The sequence below is a fragment of the Lepisma saccharinum genome, chromosome 4 (assembly GCF_977018435.1).
Source record: "Lepisma saccharinum chromosome 4, izLepSacc3.1, whole genome shotgun sequence".
Classification (NCBI taxonomy): Eukaryota; Metazoa; Arthropoda; class Insecta; order Zygentoma; family Lepismatidae; genus Lepisma; species Lepisma saccharinum.
Window position 1 is genome coordinate 114845971 of NC_139232.1, and position 16779 is coordinate 114862749.

Consider the following 16779-nt stretch of genomic DNA (forward strand, 5'->3'; position numbering starts at 1 on the left):
TGTGGCATTGTTAATTTGGATAAGTACAAAAATCAGGGCACTCACTGGATCTGTTATCTTAAATATTTAAACAATGAGGCATTTGTGTTTGATTCATTTGGAGGTGTTCCACCTGAAAATTTAGTAAAATATCTAAAATCAGCTAATCTTTATTACAATAATGCCCGTGTTCAAAACTTCAAAGATGTTAATTGCGGACATTTGTGTTTATCTGTTCTTAGATATATGTCTCAAATAAATAAACCATCAATTGAAAATTTTCAAAAAGCCTTGTGGTATCTGAAACATCATGGGGGTATTCCATCTCACCAGCCAAAATTCAATATTGAAACTCAAATTGCATGATGACATAGTGTATCCCAAAACAATAGCTCTCAGGGCATTTTACGGCATGTACCTGATACCTAATATTACGCACCACAACAACACAATTGCAGTAGGGGATCAAAAAATTGTCATCACTCCAGGGCAATATAATCTGTCCACTCTAAATGCTCAATTACCCAGAGGTATAGTATTAAGTCAAAATTCTGTCACTCACAGAGTAGAGATTGTATCTGCCACAGAAACAGTGGATCTGGGTACTATAGGAGAGCTGTTAGGCTTTGAGAACAACACAAAACTTGAAGCGGGCATCAAACACACTGCTATGAATATACCCAAATTCTTAGCCATAGAGACTCTGAATATTCACTGTAATGTGGCCGAGGGTATGATCACCAAATCAAATGGCATAGGCACTCACAAACAAACCGGCATCATTGCAACATTCAAACCTAATTCCGAATTCATGGAGCCCATCATCTACAATCCATCCCCAACATTATATTTTCCTGTGTGTCATAACACAATAGATTATATTGAATTGATGGTCACTAATGAAAAAGAAGAATTAGTTGGTTTTGCTGGAGCCACAAAAACTGCTATCATAGAGATTAACATTTAAATAAAAATACATACAATGGAAAATATTGAGAGTTATGAGCTACAATCATTCCCCCAAAACAGGAGGACATTTGCAAATTTAAATCAACCCAACACAGAAATAGAGGTTGATCTTGATGTAGGGGACGGCTTTATACACCCCCACAGAGCAGATCTATACATCAAATTTGATGTTGTAAAGCTCGATGGAACAGATTATCCGGCAAATTCAAACATAAGATTGGTAGACAATTTTGTGCCCCATCTGTTCTCTGAAATTGGGATCAGAAAGCATGGTGTTGTTATAAACAGAATAGATTATCCCGGCATTACCTCCACAGCTTTGGCCACATTAAAATTATCCAAAACCGAGGCTTCTTACTACAGAATCGGTGGATTTGAAGCTGGTGAGAAAATATTATCTAAAAACCACACAGTGCTGTTCCCTATGCGCCTGTTGCCAGGATTCTTCTCAGATTACAAAGACATTATGTGGAAGGGTGGGTTAAGAATTACATTTAGAAGAGCTGCCAATGATAATAATGCTTTGATGAGGTACAGTGCAATAAACTCTACAGGAGAAGCTCTGCCTAATACCCTACCTGATGCAGGCAAATGCATTATTCAGACTATGGAGCTAAGAATCCCAGTTGTTGAATATGAAGCCAGTTATGCTCTTAAATACAAAGCTGATATAATAAAAAATCCACAGATTCCTCTGCAATTTTATACATATCAATGTGTACAGAAGCCCGCATCTGGCACATATTATGAGTTTGATGCTACAAATTCATTCTCCAGCATACAATATGACATGCCTGATTTTGTGGTGGTACTGTTTCAAACTGGGAGACACAACAATCAGGAAAAAAATTCAAGTAAATTTGATAACTGCAACATCAAGAACATATATCTTAAAAATGGCAGAAATGAGGTCTTTCCTAGAGAAAATTACAATTTAGATATTTCCAAGGATGATTTCCTCAAATTATATGAGGCTTTTTCGGCTTTCAAGAGGGTCACTACAGGCAATACGGATATGTATTACACTCCAGATGAATTCAAAGCACGGAGACCCATGTTTGTAATCAACACTTCGAAAAGAAAACAAGTTGTGGTGAATGACAGAACAAACATTAAAATTATCTGTGAATTTCACGAGGCTTTACCTGATGACACCATTTGTAGTGTCATTCTTATAGGTGAAAAATCATATGTTTATGATGTAAGAAATGAGCGGGTCACGGAGCAATTCTAGAAGAATTACATTGTTTTAATATTAGATAAACAAATTGAAGCTGGTATCCAATTGAACTTAAACCAGAAATAAATATGTGTGTGTGTGTGTGGGTGGCCTAGTTTTAAGTATGGCCACAAGAGGGGCATATTTTTAACAAATTTATGGACAACAATCTCACAGAAGTGCCTTTTATAAGTGTAGCCTCATCAATCTGAGGGGGTCATACTTTCTCATGGAATCCATGAGGGCTTTTTTACAAAAATCTTGGATTATACGGGGTTTCACACTAGAGCAAAAAACTCATATGGCCATGTTGAGCTAGTTTTAAGTATAGCCAAACCTGCTTGAGGAGAGTTCATACTTTCTCGGGTTTATAGTACAGTCAATACCACTACTATGGACTTCAAAGTAAATTTCACAATAAGTATTTTAGGAGCAAAGAAGTGTCAATGAAATGTAAATATAATATGGTAACTTAATGTAAACACCACAATTTTAGCACTTTGAATGTTGTGAAGTTTATGTAATTTAATTGATAGTTCGTATCGGGGGATATATTTCAAAGCCGTACGAGAAGGGTTTCATTAGAATATACAACTACTATCGTATCGGGTGGGCTGAAAAGTTCGTAGGCTGACTCATAGATGGCGTTACTAGAATTAAATCCATGTGATTTTTACTTAGTACTAACCTTCAAAATATATGTGTATAAATTTCACAGCTGCCGGATAATTAGTTCGTGAGATATAGCATTGTGAGTGAAGCAGCTTTTGTTATTGTGAAAAAATGGATAAAAAATAATTTCGTGTGTTAATAAAGCATTGCTTTTTGGCGAAAAAAAATACTGTTGAAGCCAAGGCTTGGCTTGATAAACATTATTCGGACTCTGCACCAGGAAAATCAACCGTTGAGAAGTGGTTTGCTAAATTTAAACGAGGCGAAATGAGCATCGAAGACGATGCACGCAGTGGACGCCCCAAAGAGGTTGTTACCGACGAAAACATCAAAAAAGTCCACAAAATAATTTTAAATGATCGTAAAGCGAAGTTGATCGAGATAGCTGAGACTTTAAAAATATCAAAGGAACGTGTTGACATATTGTGCATGAATATTTGAACATGCGAAAGCTGTGTGCAAAATGGGTGCCGCGCGTGCTCACAATCGATCAAAAGCAACAACGTTTTGATGATTCGGAGCAATGTTTAGCGATATTCAACCGTAATAAACACGAATTTTTCCGTCGATATATTACAATGGATGAAACATGGCTCCATAACTACACTCCAGAGTCCAATCGACAGTCAGCCGAGTGGACTGCACGTGATGAACCGAATCCAAAGCGTGGAAAGACGCAACAGTCGGCTGGCAAGGTTATGGCATCAGTATTCTGGGATGTGCATGGTATTATATTCATCGATTACCTCAAAAAGGGCCAGACCATCAACAGCGATTATTACATAGCGTTGTTGGAGCGTTTAAAGGATAAAATCACGAAAAAACGGCCCCATTTGAAGAAGAAAAAAGTGCTGTTTCATCAAGACAATGCACCGTGTCACAAATCAATGAAAACGATGGCAAAATTATATGAATTAGACTACGAATTGTTCCCCATCCACCATATTCTCCAGATCTGGCCCCCAGTGACTTTTTCCTGTTTGCAGACCTTAAAAGAATGCTCGCTGGAAAGAAATTTAGCACTGATGAAGAGGTAATCGCCGAAACTGAGGCCTATTTTGAGGCTAAAGAGAAATCGTACTATAAAAATGGCATCGAAAAATTGTATGACCGCTATAATCGTTGTATCGCCCTCAAAGGCAACTATATTGAATAATAAAATCGAATTTTGTCAAAAAAATATTTTTTACTATGTTAGCCTACGAACTTTTCAGCCCAACTGTTAGTACACGGGTAATGCAATTTTATGCTAGTGTGTCCGTAAAGTGGTATATCAACTTGAAATAACATATGTTATATAATCACATTCACTGTCACGGGTTACTTTTACTATATTTTTCAACAGTGCCAATGTTATTCTCTTATTCCTTTAAGATAAAACATTATTTCCCAAATCTTCACCAGTTATTAGCTGGGAACTGGTATACCGTGTTCGAGCAGTCGCCATGTTTAAAGATGCGATTTTAAGGATCGTGAGAGACCCCTTTTGCTGCCTTCGCGAACTGAAGACGTAAAAAATCTTATGGTAGTTTCGTGGCGGAGGTGGGTAAGGAACTGGGTACCTACTTAACCACCGTGTGAGACTGGCTTAAAAGTTTTGTTCATAAAATTTTGGGGAGCACACGTGTCACCAATGAATATGCGCATGATGTCATTTCGTAACTTACATGAAGTCAGCTGAGCAATAATAATGTGCACAGCCACATGTGCAACTTTATACTTTGTATTGAGTTTTTATGCAAAAGGTGTATGCAGAGTGATGGCAATTACTGATGCGTTACTAGTGTTAAGGAAATTGGTGCTCCAATTGTTGGTACAGTGGGATGCAATAATATTGCACGGCAAATTGTTCATTATTATTTTCATTACTTTTTTCTCTCGCACCCTATGTATTTTAAGGAATGGGGCTTCACGTATGATGATGAAGAGGTAGTCAGCTGCTTGTTGGGCGTTTTGTTTGAATTATTGAAGCTCTCACCGAGTAAAGTAAAGAGAAGAAACACGGTAATGAACAATTCGCTTGGTAATACATATGCATCCCACTTACGTTGTTAATTTTATTTAGTCTAGAAGTACTGAATCTGTACTTTTACTTTGTACAATGGTAGATTTGAGCCCTGTGTTTTTAATTACATCGTCGAGGTTTCGCTTTGCAGCTGTTGCACCTCGATGTCCGCCTAACAAAGGTTTCGACGACGGTTGCAACCCTTGCGGCTGCGGACCAGATGGCAAAGTGACGTATTGCACCAGGAGAGCCTGCTCGATTAAACTAAGGGATGGATCCTATGCGCCCCTATATTCTGGTAAGAGCACGTATTTTTGTTTTCATAAATTGCATCGCTCCTACACAGTGGCTGTTTGACGCAGGGTGGTCACTTATTTATAATTTTCTCGTGTAACGAGCCATGTTAAATTGGTGTTAGCTACCAACGTTTCTATCTAGCACATACGAGGTCTGATAATTAAGTTCGCGAACTTATCCTAGAAAGTATACTAAAGGTAAAGGTAAAAGGTAAAGTGTTCCCCTGTGCATAGCACCACGCCATGAAGGCGTATAGGGTGTGTGGGGGTAACGCCGCACACTTTCTTGATCCGGTAGAAAGTATACTACATACCTTATTGCTGAATAGCGCTGTAGTCACCTTCAAAGCTATTATTTTCGAAGCTATACACCGACTCCACCCTTCGAAGCAAATTTGGAACTCTGTTTCTGGAATGCCTTCAGAGTTCCCGTATTAGCCTTAATGTTCTCAATGTCATCAAAATGTCTTCCTTTCAAAACTTTTTTGATCTTTGGGTAAAGAAAGTAGTCATTGGGGGCAAGGTCAGGTGAGTATGGCGGTTGGTCTACCAAAGTTATTTGTTTCCTGGTCAGAAACTCCCGTACAGACAGTGCCATGTGCCCAGATGCATTGTCGTAATGCACGAGCCACGAGTTGTTGTCGAAAGGTTCCGGTCGTTGGCGTCTCACTTTTTCACGTCTTCAGTTAAAATTTTCCGCACAGTTTTCCTATCAGTGCTCACTTGGTGTGATATGGATATCATGGTCAGTCGCCGATTTGCACACACAATTTGACGAATTTCGGCAATGTTTTCGTCCGTTCGGCTTGTTACTTGCCACCTGCCCTTTCTTCATGAGTCACTTGTTCCCTTCCCTCAGAAAACAGTTTAATCCATTGTACATCGCTGTTTTCTTCATGGCATTAGTTGCTCTAATTCCAGTTCAGCAATTTTCACGACAGCGCGTGCACACAAGAACAAACAACAATGCACGCCACTTGGCACAAATCCTCCACGTGTCAACGCGAACACTGCTGTGAGACACTGAAATACCAAGGTTACAAAATCTTACAGAGCTACTTGTATAGTGCTGTCTTCAGCGCTAAACAGTGGCAAGTTCGCGAACTTAATTGTCGGACCTCGTACATTGCTCTTCTACATGAGGGGAATGTATGCGATCGAAACGTTGGACGCTAACACCGATTTATACTGGATGGTTGCACGAGAACAATTGTTAGAATTATTTATCATTGTTTATTGTGGATCACAACGTTCATTATTTTGAATTACGATTTCAATAATCAAAAGTAATCGTAAAAGTCTTAACTTAACAATGATTCAATTAATATCATCTAATATATATATATATATATATATATATATATATAGGTTACCGGTTAGCTAAATGGTTAGCGCTCTCCTGTATTGTGCGAGGCTGATATAATTACATTCATCCGAACCTTAATATCTGGGCAATGTAGTAGTACATCTTAAGATAGCAATCTACTCGTAGCAGGCTGGCAAGGCTCTGGCTCTGTGAAACCTTAGACAGATTTTTGCCTATTAAAACAGAGGTTTCAATGTCTTAAATTGATATCATGTTGTTTAGAGCATAATAAGACATTTTATAGTATATAGATACCTAAATGTTTTTTTTAGTAAACAGCCCATTAAAATATTTGAACAGCTTGATTTAAGCAAATAAAAATTATATGTATAAATACATCATAATAATAGTTAATGATAGTTTGCAAAATATTAGCTGCCATGTTTATTTATAGTGCAATGACAATGACATTATTTACAGTTTAACATGATTAGTATCTTCTATATTTTTCTACACAAAATGTTTGATATTTTTGGGTATAAAAATTATTGAATTTTAAATGCGGAGAAATTTGAAAGTATTTACAGTTTACACGTTACATTTCCTTTCGTATGAACTTCACCCAATCAGTATATATATATATATATATATATATATATATATATATATATATATTGTTTCTTTTCCTTTCTTAGAGCTTAATAAACACCATAAAATGATTACGTGAGTAATCTACTTTCACCAAAAGTGATTTTCATGTCTATAAAATCCTAGTTTTTATTGTATGTACGCAATGCTTGCATTGTAGAATTATTTTCTTGTCTGATGAAGGGAGCGTGTGTTCTCCTGAAACGTCACAACGAAAAACTGTTTTCTTATGCTTGCAATAACCGTAAACTACAAGCAAATAATTCTATAAAATCCTTACGTCCATCATTCCATAAATTATTTATTTAAAGTGATTTAAATCAGTGATTTTTTTTTCAAACAAATCACCTAATTTAAATCGCAATGTAAATCAATCTGATATAAATTAACCCACCTTGCATACAGTGAACCAGTTCCAATTAGCTTCTTTGTGCACAAAATAGACTTAACTCGAAACTACCTATTTCGGTGCTTTTTTTAAAATATGTTATAGTGCTTTGTACGTTTTTAGTGCCCATAAGTCCTCACCTTTTTTATCAATATACTTAAATGTACTTTGCAACAGCGCAAATTTCTAGTCGTACTTCATGATCGCTCCGACGGTTACTGACTGTAAAAAAAATTCTAAATAAGAAAACAAAGTATACAACAAATTCTTCTTTCTTCCCACTCAGACCACAATCCAGATACTCCAGCATGCACCCCGGGTGTGTACGACAAAGGGTGCAACCGCTGTCGGTGCTCAGACGATGGGTTCGAGGCCTGCAGCAAATTGGACTGCACAAAAGGCAAATAACTTGTAGATACGGAAGTGACAATAATGAAGAAATACCCGAAGAAGTGAAATTACAACAGAAATGGAACATTTTTATAACAAATATTACTGGTCGCTGTGTATATAATAATAAAGAATAGTTAAGCACAAATTATGTACTAGTGTTATTCCTATATGCCTGTTCTATCTATAGGCACTATTATTTATGATATTAGTACTTCAAGCTTAAGAGCTGTAGACAGCGTTAATCCAAACAGAGCACCAGATCTCCAAGGTATGAAATGGTGAGGACAATATAGGCTATTTATATTTCATTACCATTCATGTTAACTCGCTGGTTGGGCCTTGAATTCGTCACGGTTTCAGGTTCGAGTCCTGTAATGGGTACAGATGAGTGTCCCACAGTGCGTCCGAAGTATTAAAAAAAAATATCGTGTTCCAACAGAAAAAAGAGAAAAACCGTTGGAAATAATCATGGACAATTTGTCGAGCAATTCTGGTGCATCTAGTACAACGACACCCTGTATATGTCGCAATGTCAAACAAAGAGGATTTTTTACGAACCGAATCCAGCCAGATAGGCGCTGGATCAATAGCTATGGAACTGGAGCCTGCTGGGAATCGCCTAACTACTGCAGCATTCTAAATGACAAATCGAAAAAGGGTTTACAACGAATTTTATTAACGTAATTGCTATATTTTTTGCAAAATATACAGTAGATACACATGCTTTAAGTACACATTGAATATACATTTCAATGTATCTGAAAATTGTATTTGTGTGAATATACAGTTTTTGCGCTTTCGGTAGGAGGTAACTTGTGAATCGGAATTTTTAAGTTGGTCTACATTTTTAGTTATTTCGTGGCACTTTGAGACCTTGTGCGAAAGTTGAGATCAAAATCCATTGCCAATGCCACTACTTACGTGCAAAAAGTACGTCAACAGGAAATTGCAAGGTAAGTGCTGTTTCCGGTTATCTCTTGATGTTCAACACCTGACTACGTCCTGTTATCCACGAGGAACAACCATCACACGCGTGCAGAGAGCCTTACAACACGTACACAGCCACACTCGAAACCAGCTGTCGCCGTTGCTGGAGCTCATCACAGGTCAGGTAAGAATATTTTATAATGCTGAAATTCAGTGTGTCATAATTGTTACCAACTGTAAGTGTAACAATTTTGAGAGATTATGGGATAACCCATAATACCAGATGAATTATGATTCTTGAACTTTTCGGCGTAATGATAATTGTGATTTGCTGGAAACTAATTTCTACTCACATATCTCTAATTACAGACTGGAAACGATGCGCTTCTGTGTTTCCACTGATATGACGTGATTTTGTAGCCATTTAACAACACAGATTTTACAGTAACATTAAAACAGTATCGTGATCTTGTTTTTTATCTTACAGTTCACTGCGGATATAATTTATGTTAATACGTACCTATAAAGTTTATGTTGTTTTACCAATGAGGAAATTGAAATATAACAGATATCAATATATTAATAGTTTTATGATATATGTGTAGTGTGTCTCATCACGTATTTGAGTATTTTTAAATTATCCACATACACGGTTCAAAATAATTTATTCAAATTAATAAGTGTTCACATAAGATACACCACTAAAATAAGAATATGAAAACATAATTTGTCATATTGATCACAAAACTAGACCGAGCGAGCTTGTAAAAAATGATATGAGAGCGAGTCTTAATGCTCAAGAATTTGGTATAAAATTGAAGACTTACCTACAGTCGGGCCGCGATAACAAGCGGTGTGCAATTAGAACGCAAAACGGCAGGACGTGACCAAATTCTGTCTCCTCGTTGGTAGCCATGTGACTGGGGGTTTTCTGCGTTGCCACGTTCGCACAAACAGGCGGACAGGCTAATCAGCTGTTGGCAAGCTCGGGAGAAAATAAAACGTCACGCGAAATTAAGCACGTACGTATCAGTATTCTAATATATGTTATTTCCGTCGTAAAGTGATAAATTAACGAATCTAGAAGTTTGAATATGAAGTTTCTTGTAGGTTAACGTTAACTTCCCGTGTGAATTTTACGTTCTAGCAAGCATGAAACATTTTCTCTTCCTGCTCTACACAGCAACCGAAAACCTTCAATGAGAGAACCTTTGTTGTGTTTTTATTATGGTACATTGCAAGCAGCAGCTACCGGCATCTTTTCACTTGTGTTGTGTCGTATCACAATTACCAACAAAAGAAAATGCGTCTTGTGTTATGAACAACTGTGGCAAATCGTTCTCCTTTGATTTCATGCCGCCTCTCTTGGCCTTCTTTGTCACGCCGCGGCGTTCTTTTTTTTCGCAACTCAATACCGACCGCAGCTAGACCCGCTTATTATTTTTGTATACGAAACTCGCCCTTTGTTTTGTAAAAACATGGAATTTATACTTCTGTAATATTGTTTAAGCTTCAGAACGTACAAATGAAATGTATTTCTTGAAAATTAGGGCGAATTACGTATAAACAAATTACGTACAACTTGGTTTCGTTAACCCCTTTTTAAATTATATTTTACGGAACCTATAAAAATTCACCTCTAAAACATAATTTCACAGAACTAAGTTACTGTACTACGGAGAAGAATTTATCAAGACCAAATCAATTGTGTGTGAATTGATTGATTGAATTGGTGTTTTAAAGTTCATTTTATGCATACTACGGCTAATCTGGAATGGATCTACAGTTGGAAGTGGGATCCGAACCACTATGTGCCTCGACAGGGTATCGAACCCAGGACTACTTGATTACAAGGCGACGACGCTTACCCTACCACTGTACCATCGGGGAGGCACATGTGGGTGTGTGAAGTGAGATAATTTGGGAAGCTACATGAGAATATAGGCTCTGGCAATACAGAGTTCAATAAATCACAACGAAACGCTTGGCAATTGCTCGATTTTCGTAACATTAATGATACATTTGGTACATGTGTTATTAATGCTTCGAGCTACCTGTATGTAAAAACATAAAAAATTAATGAAAACAGAAGTAGTTAATGTAGTTCCTTCAAGAACAGAGTCGGAATGAGAACAATGGAAGGGTCCCGTTGTCGACTGTTTAACCAGATGTTTAATCCTACACGTGTTTCTGTGGGCTCGCGAAAATCCTGAAGTAGGTCAATACGGCAACGGTGCGTCACTACCAGACCGGGTGTTCCACGCCGGTTGGTAGCGCGTCCAGCCTTTAAATATAATTTTCATTACTAAATGACGTCTTCAAATGTATATCTACCGGATTATTTACAGATAGGTCATAAATTTGTTTACAGTAATTACAAAATCAATCCACACAATGTTTCCGAAAGTGTGCGCAGCACTAGAGTGCGCGCCAAATCCTGCATATGGCGATAGCCAATAGCAGCGCACTGCAGCGGTGCCATGTCGAAATCTCACACGGAAAAAAAGACGGCGTGGTTGATCGAAACGCCTTGTCACGGAACTAGACAACGCCGCACGTTTGTGACTCAGCCGTTCAAGGCCATACGCAGGAGATTTGACGCTCACTCTAGTAACAATTTCGAGCCTTGCTGCGCGCAGTTGCCAACATATTTAGGATAAAACCCTGTTTGCTGAGAGCTTGTACAATCAAAACGAGGGGCCGAAGAAAAAGAAAGTTATCAAGAAACGTTTGCTTTAATGACCTCTATACGCCTGTGCGATGACACGTTGTATGTAGGCTATATGTTGTTTATACTACCGTGCGTCCATTTCCTTGCGAGACCGAGAGATCGGGAGAAGTGTGGAGGGCGGCGCTAGCGGAGATGCCGACATTTTCGACCAGTAACGTCCCGCTTATTTTTACGGACATATCTTTATCATTCAGATATTTATATTAATATTGCAAAACGAGCACTAAACTGTGTTGTTCAAAGTGATGTCCACCTACATTCACACATTCCTGGCATCGTTTGATGAAATTTTCATTCACACGCAAAAGTTCTTCCGTAATTCTTCCAAATTCTGCCCTTATTTTGTATTTTAGTTCGTCGATACTATGAGGGTTTTTCGGTAGATTCCACACAAATAATAATCTCGACACGAGTCTGTTTTCACGTTAGTGTCATACATAAAAATTATTTGTTCCAACGTGAACTTTGCGACTGGCATTTCAATCGCCTCACTTTCACACAACACACACACACTACATTTACACAAAGAAGTAGCACGGCAAGTAACCAAAAACCACACTTCTTCACACAGTACGAAATTAACACGCTCTTGGTACAAGTTCTGTTCCTCACTCCATTCGCAGCTCTGTCCAGAGCACCTCTAGTCGCGAAGGAAAGAACAACTCAAGCTAGGAGCTTTCAGATTGCAAACAATGCTCACGAAACCATTCACTTTTAATCGTTTAGTCTGCGACGTAATCTTGATACAGTGTTACACATTCGAAACCTCCAAACGAATCCGAGCGAAGGAAAACGCTTTCAAGGATAAACTTAAGCGGGACATTACTGGTCGATAATGTCTGCATCTCCGCTAGCGCCGCCCGCCACACTTCTCCCGATCTCTCGGCCTCGCAAGGAAATGGACGCACGGTATATATGTCGAAAAGCAAGACGAGATCGAAAACATGAGAACATTAGGTAGAATTCAAGTCACGTATCGCCTCATGTCGATAAGATTGTATAACAGCTATAACTAATAACTTTTTATCTTTTTATTTTGAAGGCCAGAGAGCCACTACGGCAGTACTCTGAACCCCATCAACAAAGCAATTGAATCGTTTATTACAGAAACCCCCTATAGATCACTTTTAGCGAAAACGACATTTTTACAGTTTCATGTACCCCTTACCAAGATGCATCATTTGATCATATAACCGGATCTCTAACGCAGGTAAGTGGCCTTGATATATTCGTTTACTGCAGAAACCCCTCAAGCGGCGCGACAAACGTAGAAGCTTTCTGCAGTAAAAACATATAAGTTCAGTTCGTATGTACCAACTGATTCAATCGCGTGATAAGTGCATTGTATCCAAAAATAAGTTTTCTCGCGTGGAGTAGTGTGTTTAGCATTGCCGTGAATTAAGTGGCGTGCCCAAGTGGAAGGGGGTTGATAGCATTCATTGTCCGAGCATTCCTGGAGAAAAGAACGTCAAAAGCAGGATAAGGTGGCGAAATGAAGGCTGACAACTTAAAAGTATACGTAACACTTCCCTCCTATTAGAAAATCCATGGTACGCCACTGCGTGAATTGTTGCCTGAACTAAGTTCCCCCTCGGCTACCTTCAGCAAAAGCCAGCAGTAAAATTCTCCATAAACAGGAAGAATCTAGACGAAATTCGTAAGTTGCTGGATTACACACGAGAATATGAGAACTTCTACGACAACATTCTGCTGTGGCCAACAATAGATGCTGAATGCTTCAACTTGGAATACGAGGAAGATTAGGACCGTTAATACATTACCTATTTTGTTCTCTGAAAATATGAATTTCTTATCTGTTAACGTGGCAGATTTTCTTGCTTTTTTTCCTCTTAAGTTTAGCTCAAACAATTTGAAGAATGATTATTCTGAAGAAAACAATACATTTGTGTTTTCAACTTTTTTCATTCTTTTCACGCTCTATGTCATCTATTTCATGAATAAAAAATAACAAAAGTCTTATTTGTGATTCGTTGCGATTTTCTCCCTCCATAAAATAATAATAAATGAGCATTATGAATTCGCGCAGATAATGGCGAAAAACAAATGTACAAAAGTGGTTTACTATGTGAAAATTGGAAAAATAATTATTCCACCACTACTAAATATCGGAAACCCTAAAAACCAAGTAAAAATAAGTGTTTGGACAAAGGGAATTTTGTTGTTTTCTCACAAACGATATTTGTGGAGATAGAGTGTTTCTGAAATAAACTATTCAATTGTGTTATCGATAGGTATAATGATTTTTTTATTCTATAATTATTAGATTACTGTATGGAAACTCTACAACAGTGTAAAATAATATTAGATTCCGGTCTGAAGATTGACGTCTGTGAAATTAAATAAGTCCTAGGACATAATTTGTACAAAACCTGAAAATGGTAGAAGTATGGATAAGCTTCGGTAGCAGTAAAACTATTTATGTTTACTAATAGATGCATATAGCTTACAAACCAATTTAAAGTTTCTCTTGTACATTGTGATCCATGAGAATTACCGTGCAAATTGTACATCACCATGTACGTGCTTTTTATTTGACCCAATAAGAGCTTCAAGAATGAAAAGAAAACTCAAAACAAGCTGTTGACCACTTCTGCACCAGCATGTATAAAAATTCATCGCTTAAAATACACACAGGATGCAAGAGAGAAATTAATGAAAATAGTCATGGACAATTTGCACGACAATGCATGGATCCCACTGTACTTTATTAAATTGTTAACTCTGAACATACATTTTGTTTACCTTTTTGCAGAGGACCTCAGGACTGACTGAAAATGAAGATATTTCTAGGATTACTTTCACTCGTCTTGCTTGTTTTCTACGTGGAAATTCCCGGATGTAAGTATTTGTCATCTAAACGTTTCAAGTATTTCAATTCACTGTGTACTATATTTTTTCACTACAATGTAGCACATTATTAATACATCATTGAAATGTGATATTAGAGACAAGCATATTGTTCCATCTACTGTTGTCACATAGAGAGACAGGGTGTTTTTACGTCGTGTTCCTTCGGACCGGCATAAGAAGAGTGCTAATATAATTGCAATGCATTTAATAGTCATTTCACCACATTAACCTTACTAAAAAGGACAATACAATTAGATAATTGAGTTTGCTATTTTGTTTGCATTTTCGAACTTTTTGAGGAAGTTCCTAATTTCTGGGAGATATAATCAATTGTATGCAAATAGTGTTCTATACTTGTGAATAATCAAAAACCAGAATAACTCTCAACAGGTAGGATGATATATTACAAGCAATTAGAATGTCCCCATAAAACCACGTGTACAAATGTATACTTTTCTTGAGAGTTTATGCAAAAGATGTATCCAAAATTGTACCTATTACTGATGTGTTATTGGTGTTAAGGAAGTTGGTGCTCCAATTGTTGCACGTTCTCAATTTTATTTTCGTAGAAGTACAGATACAATTAAGATTAAGGATTGTATCTGTACTTCTACAATTCATACAGTGGTCATACATCCATATTTTTAAAGATTTCATCACTGAGGTTTTGCTTTCCAGCTGTTGCACCCAGATGTTCACCTAACACCACCATCAACGACGGTTGCAACTCTTGCGGGTGCGGAGCAGAAGGCCACGTGACATGGTGCACAATGAAGGCCTGCTCGATGAAACTAACCAATGGATCCTTTGCACCTATAACACCGGGTAAGAATACGTTTTTAATGACGATAAATTGCCTGGTATGTAGAGGGTGTGGAACCATTTCTATATAACAATAACACTAATAAAATTGCCTGATACATAATGTGGGTGAGGAGAAAACCACCGGGATCGTCGCCATCATGGATTCAATTCTTATTTTTTTGGCATGTGATATCAAAATGGGCTAGAATTTTACGAGAAACGCGAAGGTGTCCTCAGTTTTATTGTAACTTTAATCGTTAATATGTAATTGATAATTTCGTGTCGCGAGCCAAATGTGCCGAAGATAAATGTGTTGCACCATAAATGAGTTGAGTCGGTGACTATCTGTATATAATTTAAATTTGTGTTAATGCGCCTACTATTTTTTTTTAAAAAATGAGATTGAGGCAATGTGGCATGTTCTAGTTTAAAGAGGTCGATATCGTGGACACACAAAGTGGTTTGAATTCCACTTTAAGCTGTAAATACCGTACCGTTTAGCCTATCTGTATAAAGCGGACTTACCTCACAACTACCTCTTCGGGTGCCATTTAAAAATTTTATTCTGCTTCACACTTTTTAGTACATATAAATCTTGCCCCTTTTTATAGTTTTCTGTCCAACAACTCAATATTTAAAGTCGTGGCTCCTAGTCTACACAAAGGTTATTGGCGATTAAAAAATTTCTAAAGAAAAAAGTACAACTAATTCTTCTTTCTTTCTACTCAGACCACAACCCAGATACCCCAGCATGCACTCCGGGTGAGTACGACAAAGGGTGCAACCGCTGTCGGTGCTCAGACGATGGGTTCGAGGCCTGCACTCAGTTGGACTGCACACAAGGCAATTAATTGAAGTGACAATAATGATAGCACACTTTAAAAGAAATGTCATTAGTCACTGTGTCATGAAACGAAGTATATAATAATAAAGAACAGTTAAGTGCAAATGTTGAACTAGTGTTATTTCTCACTCTGTATGTTTGTATGTTTATCTTCGTGTTAGTGTGTCGGTACATACTATAATAATAATATTTCATTTTTAAGCTCTGAGCAAACTGTGTACAAAATACACCAGATTATATGCAAATTACAGAATTACGCATCCAAGATATGAAATTATGAAATAGTAAGAACAATATAGTTATATTTTCTTAGCTTTCAAGTCACCTCACTTGTCGTGGACGTTGAATCGTCACGGTCTTAGATTCGAATCCTGAAATGTACAAAGATGTTTCTTTGTTAGTGTCAGTTCAAAGGTAATAAGAAGCGAAAATAAGTAAAATAACATTGAAGTCCTCAGAGTTGAATTTAAAGTTTTACTTTTTTTTTTACTTTTACTAGGCCTGTAACACTGTGCAAGGACGTAAGAACTTATTTGATTCTATAGTATTTTGTAAGCATAATTAGATACAAATTATACACTATCTATTTGCCATGACAATACATTCTGCATATAAACATTCTTCTCTCATGCAACGTCACATGTGTCACTTATTTATCATTTTCTCGTATAACCAGCCACGTTAAATTGGTGTTAGCATCCAACGTTTCTAGCACATACTCGGTCTG

At 37.4% G+C, this 16779-nt stretch overlaps 1 protein-coding gene and 1 long non-coding RNA gene across 5 annotated transcripts in view; one reads left to right on the top strand and one right to left on the bottom strand.

Annotated features, from left to right (window-relative positions):
* Window positions 1-16151, top strand: part of LOC145987353 (uncharacterized) — a 28485-nt gene extending 12334 nt beyond the window's left edge. The window contains exons 3-6 of one of the 4 annotated variants that reach the window (XR_014441659.1): window positions 4996-5142; window positions 14307-14392; window positions 15083-15229; window positions 15938-16151. Coding sequence is in view for 3 of the 4 variants with exons in the window: in XM_083121877.1 (XP_082978003.1) it covers window positions 14329-14392; window positions 15083-15229; window positions 15938-16059 (333 nt within the window). In the remaining variant the exon portion in view is untranslated. Of the gene's footprint in view, window positions 1-4995; window positions 5143-8879; window positions 8987-14306; window positions 14393-15082; window positions 15230-15937 lie in introns of those variants that run through there. The other 3 variants (XM_083121875.1, XM_083121876.1, XM_083121877.1) reach the window with 3 other exon arrangements.
* Window positions 1-16779, bottom strand: part of LOC145986814 (uncharacterized) — a 268487-nt gene that overhangs the window by 128233 nt on the left and 123475 nt on the right. The window lies entirely within an intron of this gene.